Here is a 27,209-nt window from a genome sequence, read left to right as displayed (position 1 = left end):
TAACCCCTTCCACGTCGACGGACATCTACAATCCTGGAGACGCGAGAACTCTGACTGTCCTGGGAGGGTGGAGGGGGTCCGGAAGGAGGGTAAGAATCATTGTCCAAAACAGGCTTAATCTGGGATACGTGAAAAGTGGGATGAGTAATAAGGGTCAAATTTTGCCCATCCAATGATGAGACCTGGAGTGGTTCGGGTAAATGATCCACAGGTACACGAAGCTGGTCCACAACCGCTTGATCAATAAGATTAAAATCAGAACCTGAATCTACTAGCGCCGAAACATCAAAACTCTCCTGGTCAAATATTAAAGTAAGAGGTAGACAACAACGAGAACCAGATGAAACCTTAACAGTCTCCCGGGGAATAGATCCCAACTTGTCCACCGATCCCCCCGTTAAGAGCGGCGGACTCGATCTTTTGGCCGAACAGGACAATCTCTGAGGAAATGACCATCACCTCCACAATAAAGACATAAGTTCTCTGAGAATCGCTGCTGACGTTCCTTCTTGGAGAGACCCACCTGCCCCAACTGCATGGGTTCGGGAGGAGGTGTAAAGGAACGGGGTTCCCTCCTGATAGGAAAAGAAGCTGTGGAGGTGGATGGTTGCAAGGCAAGGTTGGACCTAACCCGACTTCGGCTGCGTAACCGAGAGTCCAAGCGAATAGCTAGCGCGACAAACTCCTCAAAGTCCTCTGGTTCCTCTACCCGAGCTAATTCGTCCTTTAATGACTCGTCTAGAGCCTGAAAGAAAGCTGCCTTTAACGGTCTCGGCTGCCAACCTGCAACCGCAGCAAATGTACGAAACTCCACAGAAAAATCCGAAACTCGACGACCGCGCTGTTTCAAGGTGAGGAGATGTCGAGACTGTTGTGCCGAATCCAACTCCGGTGCAAAAATTGTCTTAAATTGAGTAATGAAATCCTGAAAAGTTGTCCCAAATGACTGACAATCAGGGAATCTAGCCTCAGCCCACCTAAGAGCCCTACCCGTTAACAGGCGTAAAACGTAAGAAATCCTTACCTCATCAGAGGCGAAAGTCTGGGGTGAACGGTTGAACACCAGGTTGCACTGGAAAAGAAAACCTCCGCAACTTCCGTCGTTACCGGAGAATTTCTCCGGAGAAGGTGACGCGCCCTCAAGTGGTGGAGTCCAAGCCTGATTCTCCATGCTCGGAGCGTCAGAAGGTGGGGTTGCGAGACCTTGAGTGACAAGTGACGTCTTCGCGGAAGTAACTGTGTCCACTAGTAGGCTAACCTGCGCGGCTAACCTCTGAAGTTGTTCCTGAGTGGAATTCACAGCAAAACCTAACGTCTGCATCTGTTCTTGATGTGCGGCTAACTGCCGCCCGAACGTATCCGCTGGACTTTGGTGGCCGGAGCCTTCTTCTGTCATGGTTTTCAGATGACGAGCCCACATGCAGATACGAACGGGAGGCAAAACACAGTTTTAAGTTCTTTTATTAAAGGAAAAATAAGCAGGTTTATGGACGGACTACTGGTACACGGCTGGGTCAGAACGTCAAGGCTGGAGAGACTGTAAGAGAGAGAGCACGTGAGTTCTTCATAATGAAAGCCAGAAAAACCAACTAAGAGTTGCGCTGCTTACCATTAGGCAGGGCGGACCTAACCGGGAAGAAGTAGCGTCAGGAGAACTCTATGTGACTACTCTGATGGAGATAGGTGGCTAGTGGCTGAGGGCGGCAGATGTAGCTGGTGAGGAATCCGAGATGACCTCATCGGCAGCGGTTGACAGATGGATTGACCAGAGTGAGCACAGAACCAACAGAACCCGGGAAAGGGGATCTCAGCCCTCGCTGGGTAATTTCCAGGAAGTATGAGGGGAGCGCCAGAGCAAAATCTGAGCCGACAGGTCTGCTGGTCTGTTTCTTCGGACGAGGCGTCAAGACAGGTGAGTGCATCCAAGCACCAAAATCTGGAGCACAGAGAGGTACAAAAATTACTCAAAAAGATGAGCAACAAAAACTCACAAGCTGGTTTCCGAGAGTTGGGACAGAGGCCACGTCGTACCACGACTGGTTAAGGCTCCGGCGTCTTCCATCTGCCAGTGCTCTGCTTAAGAAGCCAGAGGAAGCCGCCTGCAACGAGCTGCAGGTGTGGACCACGCCTCCTCAGCCAACTAGGCACACCTGCGGAGTAGAGTTAGCAGCCAACACAGAGAATCCTGACAAATCTAAGACGAATGAGTGGAGAGAAGTACTGACTTTCAGAAGAATCAACACCAATGTGTCTTTTTCTTAGAAACCTGTTCCAAGGCTAAACTACGACTACTGCTTAGAGATCAGCAACAACATTGTATTACCACCATGTAAGGTAACTTGCAAAAGTAATCACATCCTTGGCTTTTTACTGACTTTGTTACGTTCCAACCTGTGATTCAGATTTATGTTGTCCTCCTTTATGTGACGGATCTGCACAGAATTGTCTAAATTAGTGAAGTGAAATGCGAAAATATAAAAAAAGAATAAAAAATTGGCATGTGCATATCGAAACACCTCCTTTGGTATGAATACCCTGAAAAGTTCTGGCTCAACCAGTTACTTTCAAAACCCAATATGATTGGTGATATCAAGTCCACCTGTGTGCAATCTAAGCATCACGTGATCTGTCAGTAGAAACCCAACTTTTCTGAAAGGCCCCAGAGGCTGCACCACCACTAAGCAAGAGGCTGCACACTATGAAGACCAAGTCAGGAAATATCATTATTTTAGATAGACAGAACTAAAAAATAGTGATGTTAAGAACTAAAGCTAATATTTCCGATGGACTATGGGCCATGGACAGCACCGAGTCATGCACCGACAGCGCATGGCTCTGTGCTGTCAGCAGAGTCCTGGGCAGCTGACCTGTGCTTCAGGGTGCCGCTTTAACGTCAATCTGGTAGCTCGTCTAATGTTAGCTTGTTAGCAGGTTAATGACAGGAGCTGGTTTACGTGTGCAACTTTCCCTGGTGTGATTAAAATGTGTTTGGATTAAAAGAAAAGAACGTATTCTGAAAGCACCGTTTATATGGGCTCAAAATAAAATAATCCGACTGTGACGTGTGTTTACTTGCACCAACATTTATTCAAAGTAGAAACTCTCTGACATTAGCAGAGTTGTTGACTTTCCATAAAACAACCTCGGAATTTTTATACTACTTCATACGGAAAATAAAAACAACAACCAATGCGAAGGTGTGTTGGTTCTGACTGTTTTGAGAGCATAGAATGGACCCGCACCAGGTTCTGTGAGATGGGTGAGTACTTGAGAGAAGTGGGAGGAAATGATTATCTTCCCAAAAGGTTCTGTGCTACACAGCGCTGCTGCCCCATCCTCCACCCGCAGGTGCTGTAAATTCATAAATTAATCGGAACAAGTGTTGAGATCGGATTGTGGATCATAAACCAGCCGTCTCAATCGGAATACAATTTCATTCTGATGGTAATAATTTGTTGGTTAAGCTTTAAGTTTTAATTTGCTGACAAAGTCTGAGTGAAGTTACTGTATGGGAGAGAGGAGCAGGGCTCTAAACTAACTTTTTAAAAGTCTTTATTGTTGTTCTGTAACCATAATAAAATTTTGGTGAGACAGTCAGAATGATAACAGGCAGACTCAAATTAAAAAGACTTACAGAAAAACGAGACATAAACATCCCTAAAGGGCACTCTAAAAAATGTAAAACCCTCAGGAGAAAAACAAAGTATCAAATATCTAACACCCTTTTTGACTCTAAGAAGAATAAGAAGCAAAATGTATAGAATAAACACACTCGGAAGTAAAATATGTAGAAGGACAAATGTAGCATGTAATATTTACATAAAATGCAGCCTTTGCTGAAAAAATCCATGACATGGGCTGCTGGTTTTCCCTAGGTGCACTAGAACAAGGGTGAGGTTCAACCAAACCATCTGCAGCTCAACGTGACAAAGACTAAGGAGCTAATAGTGGATCTGAGGAGGACAAAAACAACCTGTGACCCCTGTTTCCACCCAAGGGGTCCCTGTAGACACTGTGGAGGAGTATAAGTACCTGGGAGTGTACTTTAACAATAAGCTGGACTGGACTAGAAACACCGAGGCGGTCTACAAAAAGGGCCAAAGCAGGCTCTTTTTCCTGAGGAGGCTGAGGTCCTTTAACATCTGCGGGACGATGCTGAGGATGTTTTATGAATCTGTTGTTGCCAGGACACTCTTCTTTGCTGTCACATGCTGGAGCAGCGGGCTGCAGGTCGCTGACAACAACAGATTAAACAAACTGATCAGGAGGGCCGGTGATGTGGGGGAGGAACTGGACAGTCTGATGACCGTGGCAGAGAGGAGGATGCTGTCCAGGCTCCAGTCCATCTTAGACAATGTCTCACACACTCCATGACACACTGGCCCAGCAGAGGAGCTCCTTCAGCAGAAGACTCCTCTCACCCAGATGCACCACATAGCGCCACAGGAAGTCATTCCTGCCTGTGGTCATCAATCTTTACAACGCCTCCCTCAGTGATTCAGACACACCCCCTCTGTAACTGACATTTATGCATTCTTTGCACTGTTCTTGCACAAGTCACTATCACTTTATTTGGATCTATAGTTATACATATGTATATATATACATGTATATATATATATTGATTTATATATGTATATATTCATATTACTTTGTGTGGAATGTTGTAAATCTACATATATATATTTAAATGTTTGTATATCTGGAGCGCGTAACAGTAGTAATATCCCTCAGGGATTATTAAAGTATAAATTTCTGATTCTGATTTCACTCCCCAGTTTCACAGCTTAACTTTTGTTGTGTTAAATCGCTGTTCATACAGACAACATTGACTATTAAATGATTGACTTACAATCTCATCAACAGAAACTTCTTTATTTGAAGCAAAATTATTAATTAACTAACATTATTGTAACAGAACACCTAAGTAGCAACCTGTATTTTTTTGGACTTCTTAGTTTAAAATTTTAAGTCTTACCTTTACAGAGACACCAAGTTTTTGGCTCTACTCCAAAGGGTTCAAGACCAGCATCTAATTTAATTTGGGTATATTTTTTAGGTTTTTTTTTGGAATTTTTGGGGCGCCATTTAAGGGGTTAATGTTATGCTGCATTTTTTTTTTTACATTTTCATGTGAACGTGTTTAGTTCTGCAACATTTTTCTTAAAACAATGGTATTGCTGCCCTCTTAGAAACCTTCCACTTCAAAAGACCAATCCCTGGCAAAACCAGGAGTGAGTGAAATTAGCATGTCACTTTCCCTCCTCCTGACCACAACCCCTCTTAAACCCCACCACTCATCCCCACACTTAACTCTGCACCTCAGGGTCTATTGGCCCCTGTGGTGGGATTTTTCAAAATTTGTCTCGGAGCGGAGTTATGCTTTTACATTAGGGTAAGTTACAGTTTAAATGGAAGGCACATGTCTGCATTCTGCTACACCTCACCTACCCGCTGTTATCAAGTCTTATTCACCACACCTGAGAGCCTGTCCCTCTGCTATGTTTCGGAATATGGAAGTTATTCAACTTGCCATTTATAAAGAGTATATGAATGAAATAAAAATATCACGTTTTATAAAGTACAAGTAGCAAGATCTGCTTCCCATTCTACTTTTAGAGACTCTAGGAACCACCAGTAGACCAGTGAGAGTTAACTGCTCTATTAGGAACATACGGTGTAATAAGATCCCTGATATATGATAGAGCTTGATTATTAAGGGCTATATAGAGAAGAGAGAAGGAGAGTTTTAACTTTTACTATTGATTAAACAGGAAGTTGATGAAGTGAAGCTAAGATAGGAAAATATGATGCTTCTTGTTGATTTTCATCAGAACTCTTGCTGCAGCATTTTAGATCAGCTGAAGGCTTGGAACTACATCTTGTGGACTTCCTGATAGTAAAACAATACTATAGTCCAGCCTTCAAATAGCCCTGATTTAGTTCTAAAAAATAACAAGACAGATCATATTTCTCCTATTTTAGCTTCCCTACATTGGCTATCTGTTAAATCAAGAATATAATTTAAAATTCTCCTCAAGTTTAAAGCCCTTAATAATCAAGCTCCATCATAAATCACAGATCTAATTACCCCGTATGTTCCTAACAGAGTACTTCGTACTTAGGCTGCAGGTCTACTGGTGGTTCCTAGAGACTCTAAAAGTAGAATGAGAGTCAGATCTTTTAGTTATCAGGCTCCTCTCCTGTGGAACCAACTCCCAGTTTTGGTCCATGTGGAAGACATCCTGTCTACTGTTAAGACTAGGCTTAAAACTTTCCCTTTTGATAAAGCCTATATAGTGGTTTAGGTTATCCTGAGCTATCTTTTTAGTTATGCTGCTATAGACTTAGGCTGCTGGAGAAGATCAAGATCTATTTTTGCATTTTTGTTCTCTGTTTTTTTTCTTCTTTATGGTAGGTACACCTGTTCTGGTGTTCCTTTAACTGTGATAACATCAAGAGTAGGCAGATCATGGTAAATGGTAAATGGCTTGTACTTGTATAGCGCTTTAACTAGTCTTGACGACCTCCAAAGCGCTTCACACTACAGTTCAGTCATTCACCCATTCACACACACATTCACACCCTGACTGTGGTGAGCTATGTTAGTAGCTACAGCTGCCCTGGGGCAGACTGACAGAGGCCAGGCTGCCATGCACCGGCGCCACCGGGCCCTCTGACCACCGCCAGATCATCTGCCATTCCCATGGAGCATAGAAAGGATTCCTAGATCAATGTGTGCTTCTGTGCTTTTCGTGCCTCTGCTCTGTCTTCTGTAACCCCCAGTCGGTTGAGGGAAATTACTGTTTTGAGCCTGGTTCTGCTGGAGGTTTTCCTCCCTTTTAAAGGGGAGTTTTCCTCTCCACTGTCACTTCATGCATGTTCAGTATGAAGGATTGCTGCAAAGCCATGGACAGTGCAGATGACTTTTCACTGTCCTCTCTACGCTGTTTCATGAGGAGTGAAGCTGCTTGTCAAGACTCAATGCAATCTGTTGGGTTTCCTTAGATAGGAAACGTTTTTGACCAGTCTGTATGACTTGATTGAATTTGACTTTGTAAAGTGCCTTAAGATGATGTGTTGTGAATTGGCACTATATAAATAAAATTGAATTGGTGATCTATACATACATGGTAATGTTTAAAAAGTAAGGCTGATACTTGGGACTCTTTAGGAAGAATTGCCAGGTGTGGCATTATGGTGTAAGGCTGATTAGGATAATCTTCCTCCCACCCTGAGAACATCTCACTTGTCCAAGAAATCATTAAGCTGCTTTCGTCTGTTGGGCTTATGTAGGGAATTTTTCTTTTGAGTTTCATTTTCTGTATTTCCTCAGTAAAGGCTTCTCTTTGCACCATTTTGATGATGAATACTTCTTTGCTTCATCTCTTCAAGATCTGTTTCTTTGTTTTTTCTTTGTTGAATACCGTTATATTCTCTGAAGAACTGTCTAAGTCTGACAATAGCCTTTACTGGTCTTGACCAATTTGACTTGTTTGACTATGTCCGCATTGTGGACTGAAGTCACAGCTGGCGACAGTTGAAGCATTTGTGATGGTAATTTGCAATTTACCTATGACAAGTGAACAACTGATCTCTCCCTCTGTTATTTTGCTCTGAGATATGAACATGCTCCATAATCATTGAGGCTTGCATCTGAAAAGTTATGTAATTTGTATTGTACAACATTGATATTTTGTGAGTAGCTTTGAGGGATCTTCAGAGTTGCTACCTTGGGCGGGTCTCTCAACCATGCTTCCGATTGTGGTAGATGGTGGCCTGGGAGATCATTGTTTCAATTAACTTTATCCTTAAACAATGTTTGTAGTACTTGCTTTCCAATCAATGTTAATAGAGTGACAAACCCACAGGGGTCATAAACTAAAGCGACAGTGGAGAGCACCCCTCTCCTAGTCAACGGGTTGTCTTTTCGGTATTGGACTCTAAACTGGAAATCATCTGCTTCCCTGCACCACTGCACTCCAAGTGCACGCTCAGTGTGGAATTCTCAAAGAGCCATGTCATGTTTTTTTGGATGGGCTCTTCATGTGGAAAACACTGCAAGCACGTCCCTTTTGTTTCATTCAAACTTAAGGAGATATAGGTTGCCTGTTTTGCAAAGTGCCCTTGACTCTTTGACCAGCTGTATGGCTTCAGCTGTTGATGTTACACTAGCAAGTCCATTTTCAACAAAAAAGCCTCTTTGGGTAAACTTAACAGTCTGTAGAACTTGTTTCTGCCTTGTGATGCAATATTTTTGAGCCTGAAATTACAGCATCCAGAAGATGAAGCTGCTTGGGAAAGAGGCACATCCTGTACACTGAAAGCAACAGCTAAACAACCTTCTTAACAATGACTAGCCGCTTTGACGTTTTCCAGTCAGGTTTGCGTACTCAGCACAGTGCAGATACCACCCTTGTCAAGGTGTTTAATGACATCCATATAAATGCAGACTAGAAGAATCACAGTGCTGGTATTATTGGATCTTAGTGCTGCATTTGATACTGTTGATCACTCCATTCTGTTAGAGCGACTGGAAAACTAGGTCAGCCTTTCTGGTACAGCACTCTACTGGTTTAAATCCTACTTAAAGGACAGGGACTTTTTAGTGTCAGTAGGTAACTTTACAGTGATTACACAAATCACATGTGGGGTTCCCCAAGGGTCCGTTCTGGGTCCCCTCCTATTCAATATCTACATGCTCCCTCTAGCTCAGATCATAAAAAAACAACATCAGCTACCATAACTATGCAGATGACACACAGCTCTACATCACCATGTCACCAGGTGACTATGAACCCATTCAAGGACTGAGTAAATGCTTAGAAGAAATCAATGCATGGATGTGCCAACATTTTCTTGAATTGAATAAAAACAAACCATGAAGTAATAATTTTCGGACAAATAGAGTAGAGATCAAAAGTTAACACACAACTTCAGTCGCTTCAGCTAGAAACCACTGATCAGGTCTGAAATCTGAGTGTAATCAGAATCCGGATCAGAAACAAATTTATTGCCAAGTAGGTTCGCACTTACAAGGAATTTGACTTGGTGTTGATGTTGCAGACAAAATATGTACATACAAAATCTAGAGCTATATACACAGTAGACTGTGCGTTAATGTAACACAGAAGTTCTGGAGATGCTATGTTGGTGTAGCTTGTAGCTTTTGAATGGGGGAGGGAGAGAGGCAGTGTCAGGTGTCAAGGGGGCTCTGGGCCTTGTTGATAAGGCTGATAGCGCATGGGAAGTGATGGACTCAGACCTGAACCCCCAAAAGCATCTAGAGACAATTACAAGGGTGCCCTTCTATCACCTGAAGAACATTTCCAGGATTAAAGGACTAATGTTTCTGCAGGATCTGAAAAAAACTAATCCACGCGTTTATTTTTAGTCAAATTGATTACTGCAACAGTGTTTTCACAGGTCTGCCTAAAAAGTCAATCAAACAGCTGCAGTTGATCCAGAACGCTGCTGCCCGCGTCCTCACTAAGACTAAGAAAGTAGAGCACATCACCCTGGTTCTAAAGTCCTTACACTGGCTCCCTGTATCTCCGAGAATAGACTTTAAAATCATCCTGTTAGTCTATAAATCACTGAATGGCTTAGCACCTAAATACATCACAGACTTGTTATCAGTGTATCAACCCTCCAGACCACTAAGTTCTTCTGGCTCTAGCCTACTCTGCATACCTAGAACCAGAACCAAACACAGAGAAGCAGAATTTAGTTCCAATGCTCCACTTAGCTGTTCCAGATAAGTGGAGTATTGGAACCACTTATCTGGAACAAACTTCCAGAACTGTAAAAGTGCTGAATGCCTGAGTTCTGGTTGTGACACTTGAGTTACTTCACGGACAACGATTCTGTGACTTGTACCGATATCATCATTGCTATTTTGAACTTGTGACTAGCAGCCAACTATGCTCCAGCCTAGGTCAGTTAACTCTGCCTATTGGTTAGTCTCTTTGCCTGCAAGAACTTCTTGTGGTAGGAGGGCTTGTTGACAGCTATAGCCAATAAGCAGACCAACATTAGAACATTGGATGTAACTTACCTGCAAGTCTTTCAAGTTGTGGCCATTTTAAGGCTCTCTCAGATGTTGGGATATGTGATCTGTTAACAGGAATAAACTCTCTTGTATAGACTGGTGCTAATGGGATTCTTTTTTCACACTCATACCCTCTAACTTAAAGGTTTACCAACTTCTCACATGGTTTAACTGTTGACTTGGCAGACATGGTTGATAGTTGTAGATTAGCTTTAGATTTATCTGTGTCAACATCTTTGTCCATTTCATCCAAAATGAAGGATGTATCACTCTGAGGGTTGAGGAGCACATATACCAAAACTTCTCTGTCTGGGTAATTTTTAGATCAAACCAAAAACAGATAGTATAGAAGATGTCAATGTGTTTGAGGTTAATTGAGTTACCCTATTGGACATTGCGGTCAGTGGTTTGTCCGCTTCTTTAGAGTCTGCTTCATTTTCTTCCTGAGAGTTGTCACTAGTTGCAAGTATCACCCTTTTACACTCTACAAACCTGTAGTCATGAAGGCATGTAGGATGTCTCTGCTGACATTTTCGCATGTGCTTATTTCTATCACACTTCTTCGAATGATGTCCCCTTTTTCAACGTTCAAACACAGCTTTTCTGTTTGTGCAAATTTGACAACTTTGACTGGGATTTCTGTGATCTTAAAACATGTATTAAGTGTGTGACCATTTATTTTGCAGAAGAGGCAAGATACAATATTTGTATGACTTGAGTTGGTTGATTGACTTGAATTTTCTTGTCAGTGTTTTTGCTTGAATGACTTGGCTGCATGAATGTTTGGGCTTACTCATCTCTAAACCTTTGAGCGCTTGCATTAAGACTATGGGAGCGCATGCCAAGTCAGCTTCTGTGGATACAAAATTAGCTAAATGAAATGATGGATGCTGTCCATTACAAGCATTTCTTATCTTCATAGCCATGCGGTTCCACCATGTGGTCATCCAATTTGGAAGTTTCAGCAAGCGTTTCTGAATTTCCATACAATCATTAAGAACCTCTAATGCCTTTATGTGTGGCATCACAGCTTCACAACTCATAGGGAAGTCTAGTAATTCTCTCAACTCACTTCCATCCTCGAAGCTTATTATAGGCCAACTGTGAAGTTTCTCTCTGAAGCATTTTGCTATGTTGAATAGCTCTCCAAAACGCTTTTCCAGCACTTACCAAGCTGAATCTTATGCTTCATCTGTGCCCACATGGAGAAATCCTTCAACCACTCTCTCTGCAGGTCCACCAACATACTTCCTGAGATAATAGAGTCTCTCATTCCTTGGAATGTTTTTTCTTTCAATCAAAGTTTCAAAAGACAACTGCCAATCTTTGAAATTTAAAGGGCCGCCATTGAACAATGCAGGTTCTGGAGTTGGAAGAAGATTAGCACTTATCACTTCTGCTAAAATGCCAACTATTTGGCTCTGATTGACTTACAACCATAGGAACTTGTGTGACATAAGGAATGCATGGCTGGCTAGATGCTTTGAGTCTCTGTCTTGTGTTGTGTTTAGGTTGAGCAACAGGACATTGTTGAGCTTGTTTTAGGTGCGCTACTTTCAGCTTCTTCATAAACCTTTACTCAAGCTCTTGCAGCATTTAGGTTTTCCACTTCTTCCAACATTCAATCTTTTTTTTTTCTCTTTTTTTTCCCGTTCAATCTTTCTCCGTTGCTCCTCCATTGCTTGCTACCTTTCAAAGTTCTCACACTCTAACTTTTGTAGTTTAGCTGCTTCCCTTTCTTGCTCCTCCATTACTGTTAATATTCCTTGAGATGCAGCTGCCTCAGCCTCTGCTTCCATTCTTTTTACTGATTGTGAGAATGATTGACTTGGACCACTTTTAGATGTCCGTGATTTTGACCTGGATTTAGTACTTTCAGATCCAAAGCATGACCCAACATCTAGCCATGGTTCTTCATCATCCTCTGCAAGGTCTCCTTTTAGCTGTTTGTCAGCTCTATTGACAATGAATGCAGAAAGTGATGTGCCTTCATCTCCTTTGCGTCTTCCATCTGCATTGGGAGTTTGCCGTATTTGTTCATAGATGGTTTGTACATATTTGCAGGTGGTATTTACTTCTGTATTGAACTCCTTTATTTTGCTTTCTGAGGCTTCACTTCTTAATATCACTTTGCTCATTCTTGTTTCATATCTCAATTTTTTCAAAAACAACTGCATATCTGTGTTGGAGTCCTTTAAGTTTCTCCTCTTGAAGCTCTTTACCCTTCTCAGTTAGTGTTCATACTCTTTCACTTTTACGAACAGTTTGTTGTTCTGTAATTTGCTCAGTATCCTTTTCTTCCCCTTCAGAAAAGGGTACAGCAGAGTGCCCTTCATGATCCTTGTCAGCCTCTCGTGAGTATAGTTACTTAGAAATACTTCTTCAAACTTTTAACTTATTTAGTTTTATCTACAAGCAAAATGCACAAAACTCTTGCCTAGACAACAATGCATCACTTTGAAACAGAGAAGAAATTAAGTAACCTTGGACGAATGTGTTGTAGAATCTTATTATGACCCTTTAAACCTGACTTTAGCTACAGTTTTTCTACCTTTTGCATAGTCCTTGTTAATTTTGACCTTAGTCCAGTTAGATGCCTTATTGCTGCTATGCTTGGCTGCTTGAGAGTGGTGTGCTTGGGTAATGGTGCCCTCCAGTGTCATACCACTGTACCGTCAGTCATGGCAGCTGCCGTCTTCTTAATGAGCTTCTCACCGGCGCTGGCTGGACGAGTTTTCACTGTAGTTCCGAAATTACAACACAGGCACGGCCAAAATCTGTGTCGACACAGTGTTTGGCTCATTGGGTTGCTGACCTTATTCGGCTTGCATATGAGCATACTGGACATCCCCTTCTGAAAGGAGTGGATGGTTGCCCACTCAACATAGCTACTATAGCTACTTCCTGGTGTTATGCTATAATAACGCCATGATGAATAATTGATCTCAAATTGAATTCTGAACAATGGAAGAGTTTGACAAAGGAATCCCACTCCTCCTGCAAAGGATACACAGTCAGAAAGGATGGCCTCTCTCTCTCTCTCAGCAGGAGGTCAGCTGTGACCACTTCCTACAGATAAAAGTCACAGCACATCTCTTCAGACCCTCTCTTCAGCTCTTCTCTTCTGGCTGTGGCCCTCAGGGGGGCTCTCATCCCAGCTCTTCAGCAGCTGCACAGACCACCTCGTCCTGGAGGGGACCAGGAAACTACTTCGGGCCATGGGCCCTGCACGGGCCTGAAAGAACACACAGGCCGCATCTGGAGAGGTCTCTCGTCGCCCGGGGAACATGTCTGGGCAAATACAGAGTTAAGTTTGCTGTCTTAACCTCATAATCAAATGCAGGAGGAAGGATCCTTCATGCCAAAAACAGCCTTGTTGTATTTCTCCTCAGCCTTTACTACAAAGCGAACCCCAGATGGAGCTGAGAGCTGTATGCTGAGGAAAACCCCTGCTCAATTGAGACTGCAACGGGGTAAGAGGCTGTCTGGAGTACCTACAGGCCTCCATTCCCTCCACACACTGTTGGTTAGCTCATACCTGGAGAGCTAAGCACTAGCCTGCCAGCAACAAACCGACGATTCTCCCTGCTTTTACGTCCTTCCTGGAATGGCCAAAGTGGACATAACTGACACGAGGCAAGAAACAGGTTTGGACTGGGAGCTGAGGAAGAAGTTAAAAGGTTTATTGTGAAATATCTTGTGAACTGTTGTACACATAATGCTTTAGAACAAAGGGCTAACAGCGGTAGCTCACGCTAGCCTTAATGCTATTAGCCTCGCAAACATCCGGTCCCGGACATTTCAAAAGGAGTGTTTTAAAGCACAAAACCTAACCGTTCGGCTCGGCCATCCTTCGATGGTGCTATGAGCCTTATCCCCGCATTAATATCGAATATTAATGTTGGTGTAAAGGTAATTTTGATAACTTTATGCTGTAACCTTTTAGCCACCGATTCGCTATAGCGACCCCAGATGCCCGGAGGGAGAATCGGATTAACAAACTCGGTCATAAGGGTAAACCCTTATGACCAAGTTTGTTAATGAATTTACTGGGCAAATCAGTAATCAGAATGTTATTTTCTCAAAATAATGTTCTGGTTAACTTGTGCTTTGCATTGTGAATGGGTTGAAACACATGTCAAATGTTGTTCTGAATTAGTTAAGCTAATTTAACCACGATTCACATTCTTTAAGGTGAACTTTGGTTCTTTAACTTAAACAAAATATTATTTCATCAAATAATGTTTTGTTTAACTTGGGCTTTGCGTTGTGAATGGATTGAAACACATGCCAAATGTTTTTAACTCCATTTCATGTTATTTTATAATCAGATCTGCAGTGAACAAGGATTCACCGAATTATTCTGATTATGACCAACCACTTTTGTTTTGTCTTTTGTTTGTTTTTTGCATTTAAATAGTTCCTTAGCTTAGCTTCTTTTTATCTTCATTTTGCGTAGTAGTTTAGTTAAGTTTCACTAGCTTAGTAGAGAGGATTTGTTAATCGAAATATTGTGTTAATTCAGATAAACAGCAATACATAGTGATGTTCTCTGGATGTTCATTTTATTTCTGTTATTAAATTCTTGGACTTGAAAAGAAGTTGTCACTCCTTTATTCTATATGTGTGCAGGTTTTGCTGTTAAAAGATCGCTAGTGCTCGAATTCATCCCTTTCAACCATTGTCTTGATATCAGCTTAAGAGCTGATCATCACCATACAATACTTAACAGACATGGTTATTTAAGAAACATTACATAACTTTAAACAGTGTATAATTGCACAACACTGGGAATTGTTCAGTGATGTCCCTTTACAAGAGGTATGCATTGCTGCTGGTTGGTCATCCACCTCTACATTTGCCAGGTTTTATAGATTGAACCTGTCTGCAACCTCCATCCATTCCTCAGTTTTAAGGGCTGTGGTGGATGGATGACACTTTACGTTAATGTGTTGCCCCAGTTGATTACATTTACTGGGTCATTTATGGTTTCTCTTTGCAGGACAAGTGTGTATATTGCAATGAAAATTATCTACAATATGTACTGTGCTATTGTACATTGTTCAGGTCAACTTTTGTGACTTATTTGGCATGATGTTGTCACATGGTTACATGTTCACTAAAATGAAATATAACGTTAGTTTACGAATGTAAACTTGGTTCTATGAATGAAAGTGAACCTGTAACTGCCTCTGTGTTTCCTGGTCACACCCAGTTGTCTCAAAGAGGGTGAGTGTGTGCGTACACATCGTTCATATACTGTGGAGGCACCCACAGGTACGATTAATTTGACATAATGCTCCTGTCCCGAGATGGGATGTATGTCACATGGTTACAGGTTCACTTAAAGAGGAAATTTTTTGACCAATCTGTCTATATGATTTGTTTGAATTTGACTTTGTAAAGTATCTTGAGATTACATGTGTTGTGAATTGCCGCTATATAATAAAATTGAATTAAATTGTCTATTAATAATTGCACAGTATCTTTACCTTTCTGATAATTTATAGAGCTTAACTTTAGATGTAGCCCCCCCCATAGGTTGTTTTAGCGTTTTTTTCACATCTTGTATGTAAGTCTGGTATCTCCTGTCTACTTTTTTGCCACTGCAAAACTGGATTTCCCCACTGTGGGACAGTAAAGGCATTTCTATTCTATTCTGTTCTATTAAATATAAATAAAATGGGTTTTAAAAATGGCAGTATCATGCCTAAATTTAACTTAGCCTGCTACAATTTTGAATAATGTGTATTTTTATTTGTTTATTGCTTTTTATGTTTTGGGCAAATAATAAGAATAGTTTAACTTTAGCATTAAGAACACTAAAATGGTTCTTTTTTATTTGAATACAATTATGCCTTGTATTGTAAAAAATCCACAATATACAAGTGAAACTTTATTCACCTTTTTTGTTTGTGACCATTTTCACTAAAGAGGCAGCTGCACTGTATTGATACCAGAACAAACCTGAAAGGGCTTACATCCTTTTAATTTTGTTATTCAAAAAAGGAATTATTTGTTTATTTGCATTTCATTCACATATTTATATTACTCATAAAATAAGCAGAAGTAATTAAGTGAAAAATCTGAAGAGAGTGCCACATTTTTTACCCGATTATCCATTTGAGTAATTTATAAAATAATTGATTATTAAAATAATTGTTTGTGACAGCCTTAGACTGTTACATAGTACCTATGGTAGGACATCCACAAAACTACATTTAGTCCTCATGGGCCAGTGTCCTGTAATTTTTAGATGTGTCTCTGGTCCAACACCTGAATGAAATGGCTGAATTACCTCCTTAGTATGTATTCAAGTTCACCAGCACTTCTTTTGGCAGCAGTCCTGCACTAACAAAGACCTTACGCCCATGAGTTTTTCCCGGTGGCTGGTTACCCGACCAAAACCGGGAGCTACTGTTGAAACTGTTACGTCGGGCTCACACCGAATAAAGTGCAGGTACGGTGCGGACCCTACAAGGAACCCAAATAACAAAAATCTGTTATGTGCAGCAAATTAGAGAACCTGATATTCAACCGGATACTGAGTAGAGCTTTAAAGGTTTATTAAGAAATGAAATAAAACAATACAGCAAAAACAGATATGGGCAGGAAAGACTCTAGAGTGGAGCAGGCTGCTCACAGCAGGATATGACAGGCAGGAGAAGGCAGACAAGAACAATGGGCTAGGCAGAATCAGAAAGCCAATGAGGTGTCCAGCAAGGACAAAGCAAACAGGGACAATCCAAAAACAGAGACTATGTTCAAAAAATGCAAGGACTGTTGGAAAGTTCACTAAGACTATGGCTTTCTGATGATCTGGCAGTGAGTGACTGCGGGAGACAGGAAGAACTAAGGAGAGTCCCAGGGGAGAGAACTTGAACCTAATTAACAACAGCAGGTGAATTCAGTGAGGCAATTTGGCTGGAGCTATGGTAAAGGGTGACAGACTGAAATAAACACTAATGGAACTGAATAGAAATACAAGGACATATTCTGACTGATAACATAAACACAAGACTCCAAGTACAAATGGATGTAAGAATTAACTAGAAGTAAATAAATACACTAAAAGGAAAAACTTCTAACAAGCTAAAACATGAAGAAGTGAACTTATGGCAAAACCCTGACGGCAACACTAACAGTATGGCAAGACCCATATAACATAAGTGACAAGAAAAACACAAATCTACATCAAAACCATAACCAGACACGTCCAAACGATGACAGAATCAGTGTGCACACTCACATCAACCTTCTGTGCATTGCGGGTCTGGTTAACAAGGCCTTGCGACACTGCATCAAATTCCACTTGAAGGAAGTTTGGTTGGACACTGTAGTGTCCCCCGGATCAAGCTCACGAGCCAAGTTGGGCGCTAGACAGTTGAAAGTCCTGGCAAATTTCAGAATAAAATCACCCTACCAACTTGGATAACTTAAGTAGTGTAAACAAAATGGCAACACAGAAACATGAGGAAACGGGGAGGCTATTGGAGGATGAAATAGGATATTTATGCACACTGATAAGGTGTTTTGCTCTAGAAAACTAAAACCTTAGCTGTTTTTTAATAACATATGAGGGATAGCAACAGAAAAGACCACGTGAACTTCTGTTTGAGCGCCCTTTTCACAGCCTTAGCCATAGCTGGCGGCTGTTTCTCTTGGAGCAGTCTGAGTGGGGTTTGTGGAGAAGCAGCACTGGATCAGGACTATAACCCGCACCATAGTCAGTGAGAGCCCTGAGTTAAACTCTGCTAACATGGCGAGTACAACAAGAAAACCATTTGCAAACTTCTTTAGGCAAACAAAATTTGTTGTTCAGAGATACTTTCCCTATAAGGAAGATGGACAGAAAAATGCCAAAAGATGCCATGTGCCAGCTGTGCTAATGCTACAAAATAATGCAGTGATGTTTGAAAAAGCAAATCAAAGGCCAGTAACGCTCCTGTATCTGCAACAATGAAGTAGTAAATCTCCTCTCTGCTAACCTCCATTGTGCTTACATAAGTCTGTTTAGACATTAAGTGGCTTAGCCAATTTTCAGGGGGAAAGTATGAACAGTTTCTGTGGCACTAGTGGCTAATTTCTTTAAAGTAGGCTGACAGGAAAGGGGGTGTGAGAGAGGGGGGAAGATACGTGGTAAAGTACCTCAGGCTGCAGTCAAACCTGGGTCAGCCATGTCGAGAAATAAGGCCCCCATACAGGGCTCACTACATCTGTGCCATCTGAGCTCGCAGTCCAACATGTTTTTGTTAAACGTTATCAGGAAATGTGAAAATATGACAATTTAATTATGCAGGTATCACCCTTTTACACTCTACAAACCTTTCGTGCAGACATGTATGACGTGTGTTGCTGTAAGACATTGACAATACTTAAACATCAACTACCTCATAGAGTCTTACAAAATGGCGGTTTTGAAATATTAAATTTTTTTATTTATAATAAACATCAGTTGTTTGCACTTAAAGCTGGGGTCATTGATTTTTCTGGAAGTTTCCATAAGTTCCCTTTTGAATAATTGTGCATGCGCAAGACCGTCTTACCTTGCTCTTTCGCTCTTTAGGTGGATTGCGTGAAAAAAATCTCCCAAGCCCACTCTAGTCTTATTTCTTTTTAATTAATCCTTTCTTGTCTTCTCATAAACATGAACTTTGCTTATTGTGACTCTCAGCCATGTTCAGAGTATACTGTGAGAGCAGTGGAGCTACAAAGAGCGGCAAACCGCTAACCTAGCGGCTAAGCTAACCGGATATGTAAAGACTAGAACTGCGCATCCAGCAAGCAGTAAGCGGAAACTCAGAAGGAACAAGCTCGTACACTGCTGTTACATGAGCGCGTCAGGATGATTGGCATTTGGGACAACCAATAGATGAGTTGATTCCCCCGAAACTTGAGGGACAGAAGGGGATGAGTATATAATGTCTATGGGTGAGACCAGCAACAAAACTCTAACCAATCTTTGCTGTTCAGTCCAAAGGGCATGGATTTGTCAGAGTTTTCACAGGCCCACAGAGAATGATCTTTTAACCTCCTTTTTGTGAATACATAATGTATTAACTACTTTCAGGATGGAATGATGATTTTTACCCAGTATAACAAAAACTGTTTCTGAATATTATTACCAATCATAGCTTTAAGTTAACTAAGTAATCAGCCAGCAAATATTAAAGCAAACAATGTAATGCAGGTTCCATTTAAATATAAACAAATTGCAAACAAGGAACAAACAAACTGATTCCTAGAAGAGGTATTCTGTACTGTTCTGTGTTTTGATCTCTTCTACTATTTTTGACACAGTAACACTGCATATTGGATCACTACATGCATTTCGTCCAGGTCTTTAGACAAAAATCTTCCTGTTTCTTTAGTTTAGCAACAGAAAGTTCATTTATTTTGATACAATTTCATTGTTGACTTTTACGTGCTGCTCCCTGATGGGTATGGGTTAAATGCAGAGAACACTGGAATGTATGGCATATGTAAAGATAATGATTATTATTGCAAACTTCACAATACAATTTACATGACATCCTAAAGAACTTGACTTTTTTTTGCTTTAAGTAAACTCTTACAAATCTTGGAAAACAGCTGAAAATTCAAAAGAAAACCAGTCTTCTTAGTTACTAAATTGTTTTTCATTGTTCTTGAATGGAATATTTTAATTTAAGAACAATTCTGGGTGAAAGTGTGAAGTACTGCTTGCAAAAATATTTGTTCCATAAATGAAGGTCTTACAAATGGTGCTGTGAGAGTTAAAAGTATCAACCATTTAAAGATTATCATATCTACAACACTAATATAATTTAATTTCATTACAAAGATACAAAATTATAATTAATATGCTCTTTTGAAAATGAAATTTGAATTGAAAATAAAATGAATTCATGTACTGCATTTCACTGATTGCTTTATTTTTCTTCTTCCTGTTTTCTAGAGCCTTCACCTCTCCTCCCAGGGACAATCCTCTGCTGCCATTCTCTGATCACAGGCCTGGCATCTTTCATCCATTCATTCCTCTTTCCATTCATTCATCTCTTTGCCCTGTTATGAAAGGCCTGTCCAGTAGTCGGAGTCACCATCATGTGGTCTCCTATGAGCCATATGATCCACTGGGTCACCATGTTGACCGTAAACCATATTTGTTCAGCCAGATGGACATGCCGTTGCCCATTCCCATGCCACATCCATCTGAGTTGTCCTATTACAATGCTCAACGTGTCTCGTACCCCTCTGAGAGCAACAGCATTGTCCCATATGGAACCTTCCCAAGGAGGTGTCACTCCACCTCCTCAGCTCACCATCCTGAGGTAAAGGATGAGTGTATGGCCATGCTCCCATATGTAGGAGGAGGAGGAAGAGGAGGAGGAGGGGGGGGAGGCTATGGGGGTAAATCACAATCTTGGGTGCCAGTAAGTTTTGCGGACCCTTTTGAGCAACAGCCAATATTTTCCAGAGATGGCTACCACACACTGCAGTACAAACGAGGAGTGTTGTCTCACAGCGGGGGAATAGGAGCCAATGACAACAACAATGACAGCCCTGGGCGAATTCGCCACCTGGTCCACTCAGTACAAAAACTCTTTACAAAGTCACATTCATTGGAAGGGGCACAACAGTCCTCAAAAGGGGCGAATAATGGGAGTGTTTATGGTGGTGGTGGAGGAGGTAGCGGTGGTGGTGGTTCAAGGGCCAGCCCAGAAGGTGCAGCTCCTCCAGGGGGAGTTCGCCATCGGAAGCGCAGCAAGAGCCGTGAGCGCTGTAGATCAGCTGAGCCCAAGCATCGAAGCTACCACCACCACCACCATCCCCAGCTTCATGGCTCAGCATCTGCTCCGGGGTCTGGATATTGGAGCTCAGATGACAACCTGGAACGGGAGCTGTGTCTTTACCACCCTCATCACCACCAACCTCCACCCTCACCCTCCCTCTCTATTTCCCCCTCACCTGTTGCCATTTCAACAGGCCACTGCCCCGGCAACAACCCCGATAAGTATCCCCAGGCTCCCCTCCCAAATCTCTCCTCCTCACAGTCCCAGCAGTACTTCATGATGGATCCCTATGGGACAGTTAACGAACATACACACACTCATGCACGCCATGGCCGCACTCACCACCATTCTGCACTCAAAGCCTCTTGGAGCAACAGCGATGTGAAATATACAGCTTCATCTCCATGTGTGCCAGTTAGTGGTAACAGCAATAAGAGCGATGTCTGTATCGGTGGAGGAAGTGGCCCCTTGCTGCCACTGGGTCTTGTGGACGGGCCTATTGAGAAGAAAGGGGCATGGTCATCAAGCCTAACGGTGAGCAGGGCCCAAGAGGTCTACACCAACAGCAGCAGCCACAACCAGCTACGAGCCAGCGCAGGATCTGGTAACCTAGACCTAGATAGAGCGCTAGTCAAATCTAAGGGCAGTCAGCAGCAGGACCCTTCTTGCCAATTCTTACAGGTAAATAATTCCTCCCTGATTCCAGCCAAAAATAGTTAAATCACCCCCCCCCCCCTCCACTGTTGCCTCTTGTTCTTCACTCCTTACTTTTTACCAATGTTACCTCTAAGTCAGTGGTATCCAGTCACGTAAAGCATTGGTTTTCCTCACCAAATTTTTCTCTTTCTTATAATTTCACAATCTGAGAAAAGCATTCAAAAGACTACTTAACTGCCATTAGTGATTCACCGATCTAAGATCTAGCCAGCTTTTTGTCTGCTTTGTACATAAACGTATGTACAGACCCAATTCCAAACCTAATTCCTGGTGCAACTGTGAGTTAACTGCTTATTTTATTAGTATTATGGGTGATTTATCTTATGATATGAAAAAGTACTCCTTACTTCCACTGTCTTGACTCGCTAACAATTGTGATCTGTTTCAACAATAGTTTGATGTTTTCAAGATATAATATTGATAATTATGGAAAAACTTGATATTAATTGAAAATATAAATGTAAATATTTTATATTTGGATGTTTCTTGAAACAACATCCAGATATCAAATTTAGATAGTAAAACTAACATATTATAGGCTTTGGTGATAATTCAGCGACTGTAGATTCAATTCAGTTTTTTCGTCCAGCCTGTAGAATTTACAACAAAGGTTGCCTCAATAAACAACAAAAACAACTTCCAATTTATATACAGAAATAGTCAATTTAATTTAATCCGATCATACAGACAGCTTTAGAGTCACCTGCATTCCTACTTGATCTCAGTCACAATGTAGTCAAGTTCAGCTAATTATTCTAATTGATCAAAAATACTTTTCTATCTGATAACCAGATGGTTGCATCAAGACATTAACTTAGCAGCATTCCCTTTTACTGTGCAACTACAATAATGGAAATGAAACAAATAAAAAAACAAGTTTTGAAAGCAACATGACTTGTAATATGAACTGAAATAAAATAAGCAGATGTGCTCATGAAAATCTGTGAAGATTTTGTAACATAAAACTTAAGGATGTCACCTTCAGAGCTGGTTGACATGACAAAATAGTTATTTCATTTGAGGTTTTGCTTTGAATGCTGGTGTAATTTTTAGGTGTTTTGTTACTGTAGATATTGCTCGGGTGATGCATTATTTTTCTGTTTATTTATCTCATAATGAAATAAAAAGGCCATTGTGAAAAACACCATTATTAAAAAAAGAGGACTTTTGATTTAGGACACTGAAATAAAAACGGATGGAATGAAATAATAATAACTAAACAACAATTTTATATCATTGAGAGAAACATTAATGGGAAATTTATAATTTTTTATTATTATACAAATTTTTAAAGAAAATTTAAAAATATTGAATCATAATGAGCTGATAATTTTATAAACATTCAGTTATTACACAATTTCATTGTCACTTTAAATATTTATATCTCATGTACTCAAGTAGGTCATCATTTCATAATGTTTTATTTATTTATTTAATTTTGAACACTTTGGTGTTCCATTACCTCATATCAGTTTTATCAAAGCCCTCGCTCTAGCACTGTAAAAAATGGTTCTATCTTAGCAGCAACTCTTTACTCAAAGATGAACATTGTGACAGCAGCCTCAGTCAGGAAGCTCAAGGCTTCAATCTGAGCCTTATATCACCTTTACTTTGCACTTGGGCCAAGCTTCATTCCAGGCCATGACAGACTTTTTCTAACTCCGTGTCACAGCTCCAGCTGCAGCTGATCCAGAACGCTGCTGCTCGTGTTCTCACTAAAACTGGGAAGATAGAGTACATCACCCCAGCTCTGAAGTCCTTCCACTGGTTCACTGTAGGTTAGACAATAGACTTTAAATTACTTCTATTAGTTTATAAACCACTGAACGGCTTAGCACCAAAATATAGTAAATATCTGTGATTGCTGTATCAATCTTCCAGACCACTCAGATCGTCTGATTCTGGTCTACTCTGCGTACCCAGACCGAGAACCAAACATGGAGAAGCAGCATTCAGCTTCTTTGCTCCGCTTATCTTGAACAACTTCCAGAAAACTGCAAATCACTCAAAAGACTGAGTTCCTTTAAATCAAGACTGAAAACCTGCCTGTTTAGAGTTGCTTTTGCCCCATAATAACAGGAGCATTGACCAACATATTTGATATGTATTGATGTTTTCACTTGATACAATTTCATGTTTGTTACTGGTCTCACAACCAGTGACCGTTTTGATGTGTTTATGATGTTTTTATGTTTTCATGATGAAAAGCACTTTGAACCGCCTTGCTGCTGAAATGTGCATACTTGACTTGAATTCAACCCAGCTTCACATCCCAGCTACACCTTTTATCCTTGGGCGTGATTCATACCACATCATACTTGGGCCCAGTTCCATGCCACCATCTCAGTCTAAAGAGTGTGGACACTCTTTTGAGGACCAAAATGTTCACATTTTGAACAAAGAAGACAGATGGTTTGAAAGGGGTGTGAAGGAAGCCATCTACGTTAAGAGAGAAAAAACTACCTTAAACAGAGGAGGGGGCCTTAGGTTCCAACTCTCAAAAACTTACAATACAGCTATAGGGTTAATTCCAGCCAATCATCACCTCAATTCTCACCCTCAAGGGTGGCCTTTGTTGGGCAGTAGTATAAAGCTTGTTACTCCACATTACTCCAGACTTTTTGAATTGAGAAAGCTTCCTGGAGAGGAAGCGAAACATCTTCAACTATGGAAAACAAGTCCAGTTGCTTTGTTTCTTACTTTTTTTGGAGTGACCATGACCTGGATGACTGAGAATCTTCACCAGCATACCTCACTGCTATGGTCCTTTCTGTCCTTGCCATCACTGCTGCTACTGCTAGCATGGCTGCTACTCAGCATTTTGGCTCAAGGCTCCTTTATTTAGGAATACTTCTTTCTTAAAGTAAGTTCCTACCACAGGATATGCAGATGTCTCTTCTCTGGTTTCTGGAAACTTTAGGGATGACATTCTCTTCTAGCTTCAGGCGAGTCCTGCTTGCATTCCTCCCATCTTCAAATGATCACTCTGTACACCTTTCTTTATGGCATCCAAATAATCAAGGACCTGTCTTCTTTGTCGGCCTCTGAGATATTCCTGCAAGAGTCCTCTCCTTCTGCTCCTGCACAAGTTGCCAGTTTGGTCCTGTGAAACTCACCAGTTTCAGCATGAACATCTTACCCACATATAAGCCCTTTGGTCCTTCTACCAGAGCACTGTGGCCTGCCTTGACATTCACTTTTTTAACTATTAACCTGCTTCTTCTCCTTGTTAGGTGTGTTTTTCAAATTTTTCTCTCCATATTTTGGCACTGAAAGCAATGCTTTTGCTTCTGCTGTTTTTCACCTCTGGTTTGTGTACATTCAATTATTTGCAAAACAAACAAAAAATAATCTGAACAGTGATGTTATGGCTGAGATGATATAAAAGATTTAATGAGCTGTTCTCAGCTCAGGTATAAAACTAAATTGATATTGACTAAAATAGAATGTGCTTTTTTACATGGCTGGAAAAATACATGACTAGATATCACTGACTCAGGCTGGGGACACACTAAAACTGGCAATACGATGCACTTAGACATTTTTACTCTTTTAAATGAATCAGATAATAATTTGGAGTCATTTTAAAACTATTTTTTAAACAATCATATGTTTAGTTGTTTTAGATTAAGATCACAGGACTTTTGAAATTTAGGACACAGTTAATCTGTAATGCACAATGACTGCATCTACCTGAACTTTTCTGCACTGAAAATTCTTCTCAGGACTGTTTCCTACTTGTTTCAGTCTGTAATGTTTCCACTAAGGTCTGAAGTTCAGAGTAGATAATCAGGAGTTGCATTAAAACCAGTGTTAGTTCTCTTGGGTTGTACCTGGGTGAACTGACAGTTGTACAGCAGATACACTTGCTATTATTTACTGGCATCAAGAAATAGCACAAGGAATGAACCATATATGGCAAAACTCTGATGAGAATATTAAACAACTGAGTACGCCAAGACCATTCTAACAATAATAAACAGCAGAGACATTTTGAGTACAAAGACACCCATGAATAATACCAGCGAATACTTTGCAGGGATATAAAGTGTAATACTAAACTGAGGTACCGTAAGTAAGCAGAAGAAAAATTTAAGAATGGCCTTTGCTTTTAAGGAAAATACACCTGCTGTTTTAGGTAACTTATAGTAAAGGCTAAAATTATTCACAACCTTTAGACTTTATTCCCTATTTCTTTCTTCCTTTGTATTGACAAACCAGCACATTATCACCCTTATGAGACTGTGGGTAAAACTTAACATCTTTGATTGGAATACTGTGTAAGAGCTGACCCCAAAGTAGTATGAGTAAAGATAAAATCTTAACAACGATATCCTTCCAGCTTACATACACAAGCTTAGAGAATTTAGTTTAGACCTTTAAACTTAACATGACGCAGCATCAACATGCTTCATTTCTTTCAAGGTTTAAATATGTTAGTGTTATATGTTATGCCAGAAACCTGTTTGATTATGATTATTATTATTAATTATAATTTAATATTATAATTTTAATAATAGATCATTCAAACTCAAATGGTAGCTATAAAAAATATACTTCAAATGGTTATGATCCCAGGGCTATAAGCTTGAGATGATTAATACCAATAATAATTTTATTAATTAGCTGTTATGAACTCATTTATGCTGGAACAGGGAAATCTGACCAGTTTCTGTTTCATCCAGCAAGCGTTGATAACTCAAATTATAACTGCAATTAGAGTTTAATCCTTACTCCTTTACCACAAACTAATGATAATGTCCCTGTTGATTTCAGATGTTAACTGAAAAAGAGGTAATTCTGTAGTCCGAAAGACCATGCACCTTCTGGATCAAAATAAACACAAACAATTACTATTCCACACGTTATTATTTATTAAACCAAATTCAATAAACTAGGAACAGTACTTATGACTAAAAATAAACATGCAAAAGAAAATGAATGAAAATAAACAAGTCAAAATGGATTAAAATGAGAGGTAGCAATTCTTAGTTCAATTCAGAGTTTAACACCATATTCAAGAAGTCAGGTCTTTGACACAGCAGCATTGAAAGACAAAATAGGTCTGAGAAGACAGACTTGAAACTAGATTGTGATGCTTCCAGAGCCACTTAATCTAACTTTCAGAACCTCCTTCACACCTTCCTAAGATGGCGACTATGATGACATATGACCTACGACCTTACGTGGTATACGTGAGGAGGAGGTCAAACAAGAGTAAAATCCTTTCTTCACTCAGACGTTGCCTCAGTGAGAATGGTCCGGCTCCGGGCCTGTCCCGGCGTCCTGCAGCTGCATGTCAGCGCGTCCATGAGGGGCAGAAGGAGCAGGGGGGAACCACGCAGTCCCTGGGCTTTCAGACGCTTTGTTTTGCCAGAACAAAAGCGTCCCTTGACGGGAGATAAGCGGGTCTCAGTCTCTGATCGAAGTGAATTCAAAGTACTTTTTAAAGTCGACCTCCTGCATAGGAAAAGCAGGGATGAGTTTGATTCTGAAGTTCTCGGTCCAGCAAGAAATCGACCACGTGCCATGTGGCGGGCGGATGGGGGGTGGGGTGACCACGTGTTCATCCCGTTGGACGGGATGAACGGCTGTGCGTGTCTTCCCAGTTGGCATTGTGCCAGTGAAGAAGATAGAGCAGAGTTTGCACACTTTTTTTATACCGTACC

General features: G+C 40.8%; 1 protein-coding gene and 1 long non-coding RNA gene across 6 annotated transcripts in view; one reads left to right on the top strand and one right to left on the bottom strand.

Annotated features, from left to right (window-relative positions):
• Positions 1–27,209, top strand: part of dlgap1a (discs, large (Drosophila) homolog-associated protein 1a) — a 290,495-nt gene that overhangs the window by 104,215 nt on the left and 159,071 nt on the right. For 2 of the 5 annotated variants that reach the window (XR_001164996.3, XM_021309084.2), the window contains exon 3: positions 19,989–21,504. Coding sequence is in view for 4 of the 5 variants with exons in the window: in XM_021309084.2 (XP_021164759.1) it covers positions 20,101–21,504 (1,404 nt within the window). In the remaining variant the exon portion in view is untranslated. Of the gene's footprint in view, positions 1–13,192; positions 13,525–19,988; positions 21,505–27,209 lie in introns of all 5 variants that reach the window. The other 3 variants (XM_036137810.1, XM_021309085.2, XM_012849744.3) reach the window with 3 other exon arrangements.
• LOC118563378 lies at positions 1,446–1,662 on the bottom strand. Its single transcript, XR_004931171.1, has 2 exons — positions 1,610–1,662; positions 1,446–1,537 (listed from the first exon to the last, which is right to left on the bottom strand). It is a non-coding gene; the product is annotated as an uncharacterized LOC118563378 (long non-coding RNA).

Source organism: Fundulus heteroclitus, chromosome 6 (genome assembly GCF_011125445.2).
Source record: "Fundulus heteroclitus isolate FHET01 chromosome 6, MU-UCD_Fhet_4.1, whole genome shotgun sequence".
NCBI classification, from domain to species: Eukaryota; Metazoa; Chordata; class Actinopteri; order Cyprinodontiformes; family Fundulidae; genus Fundulus; species Fundulus heteroclitus.
Note: the sequence above shows the minus strand (reverse complement) of the source record. Positions and strands in the feature narration are given on the sequence as shown.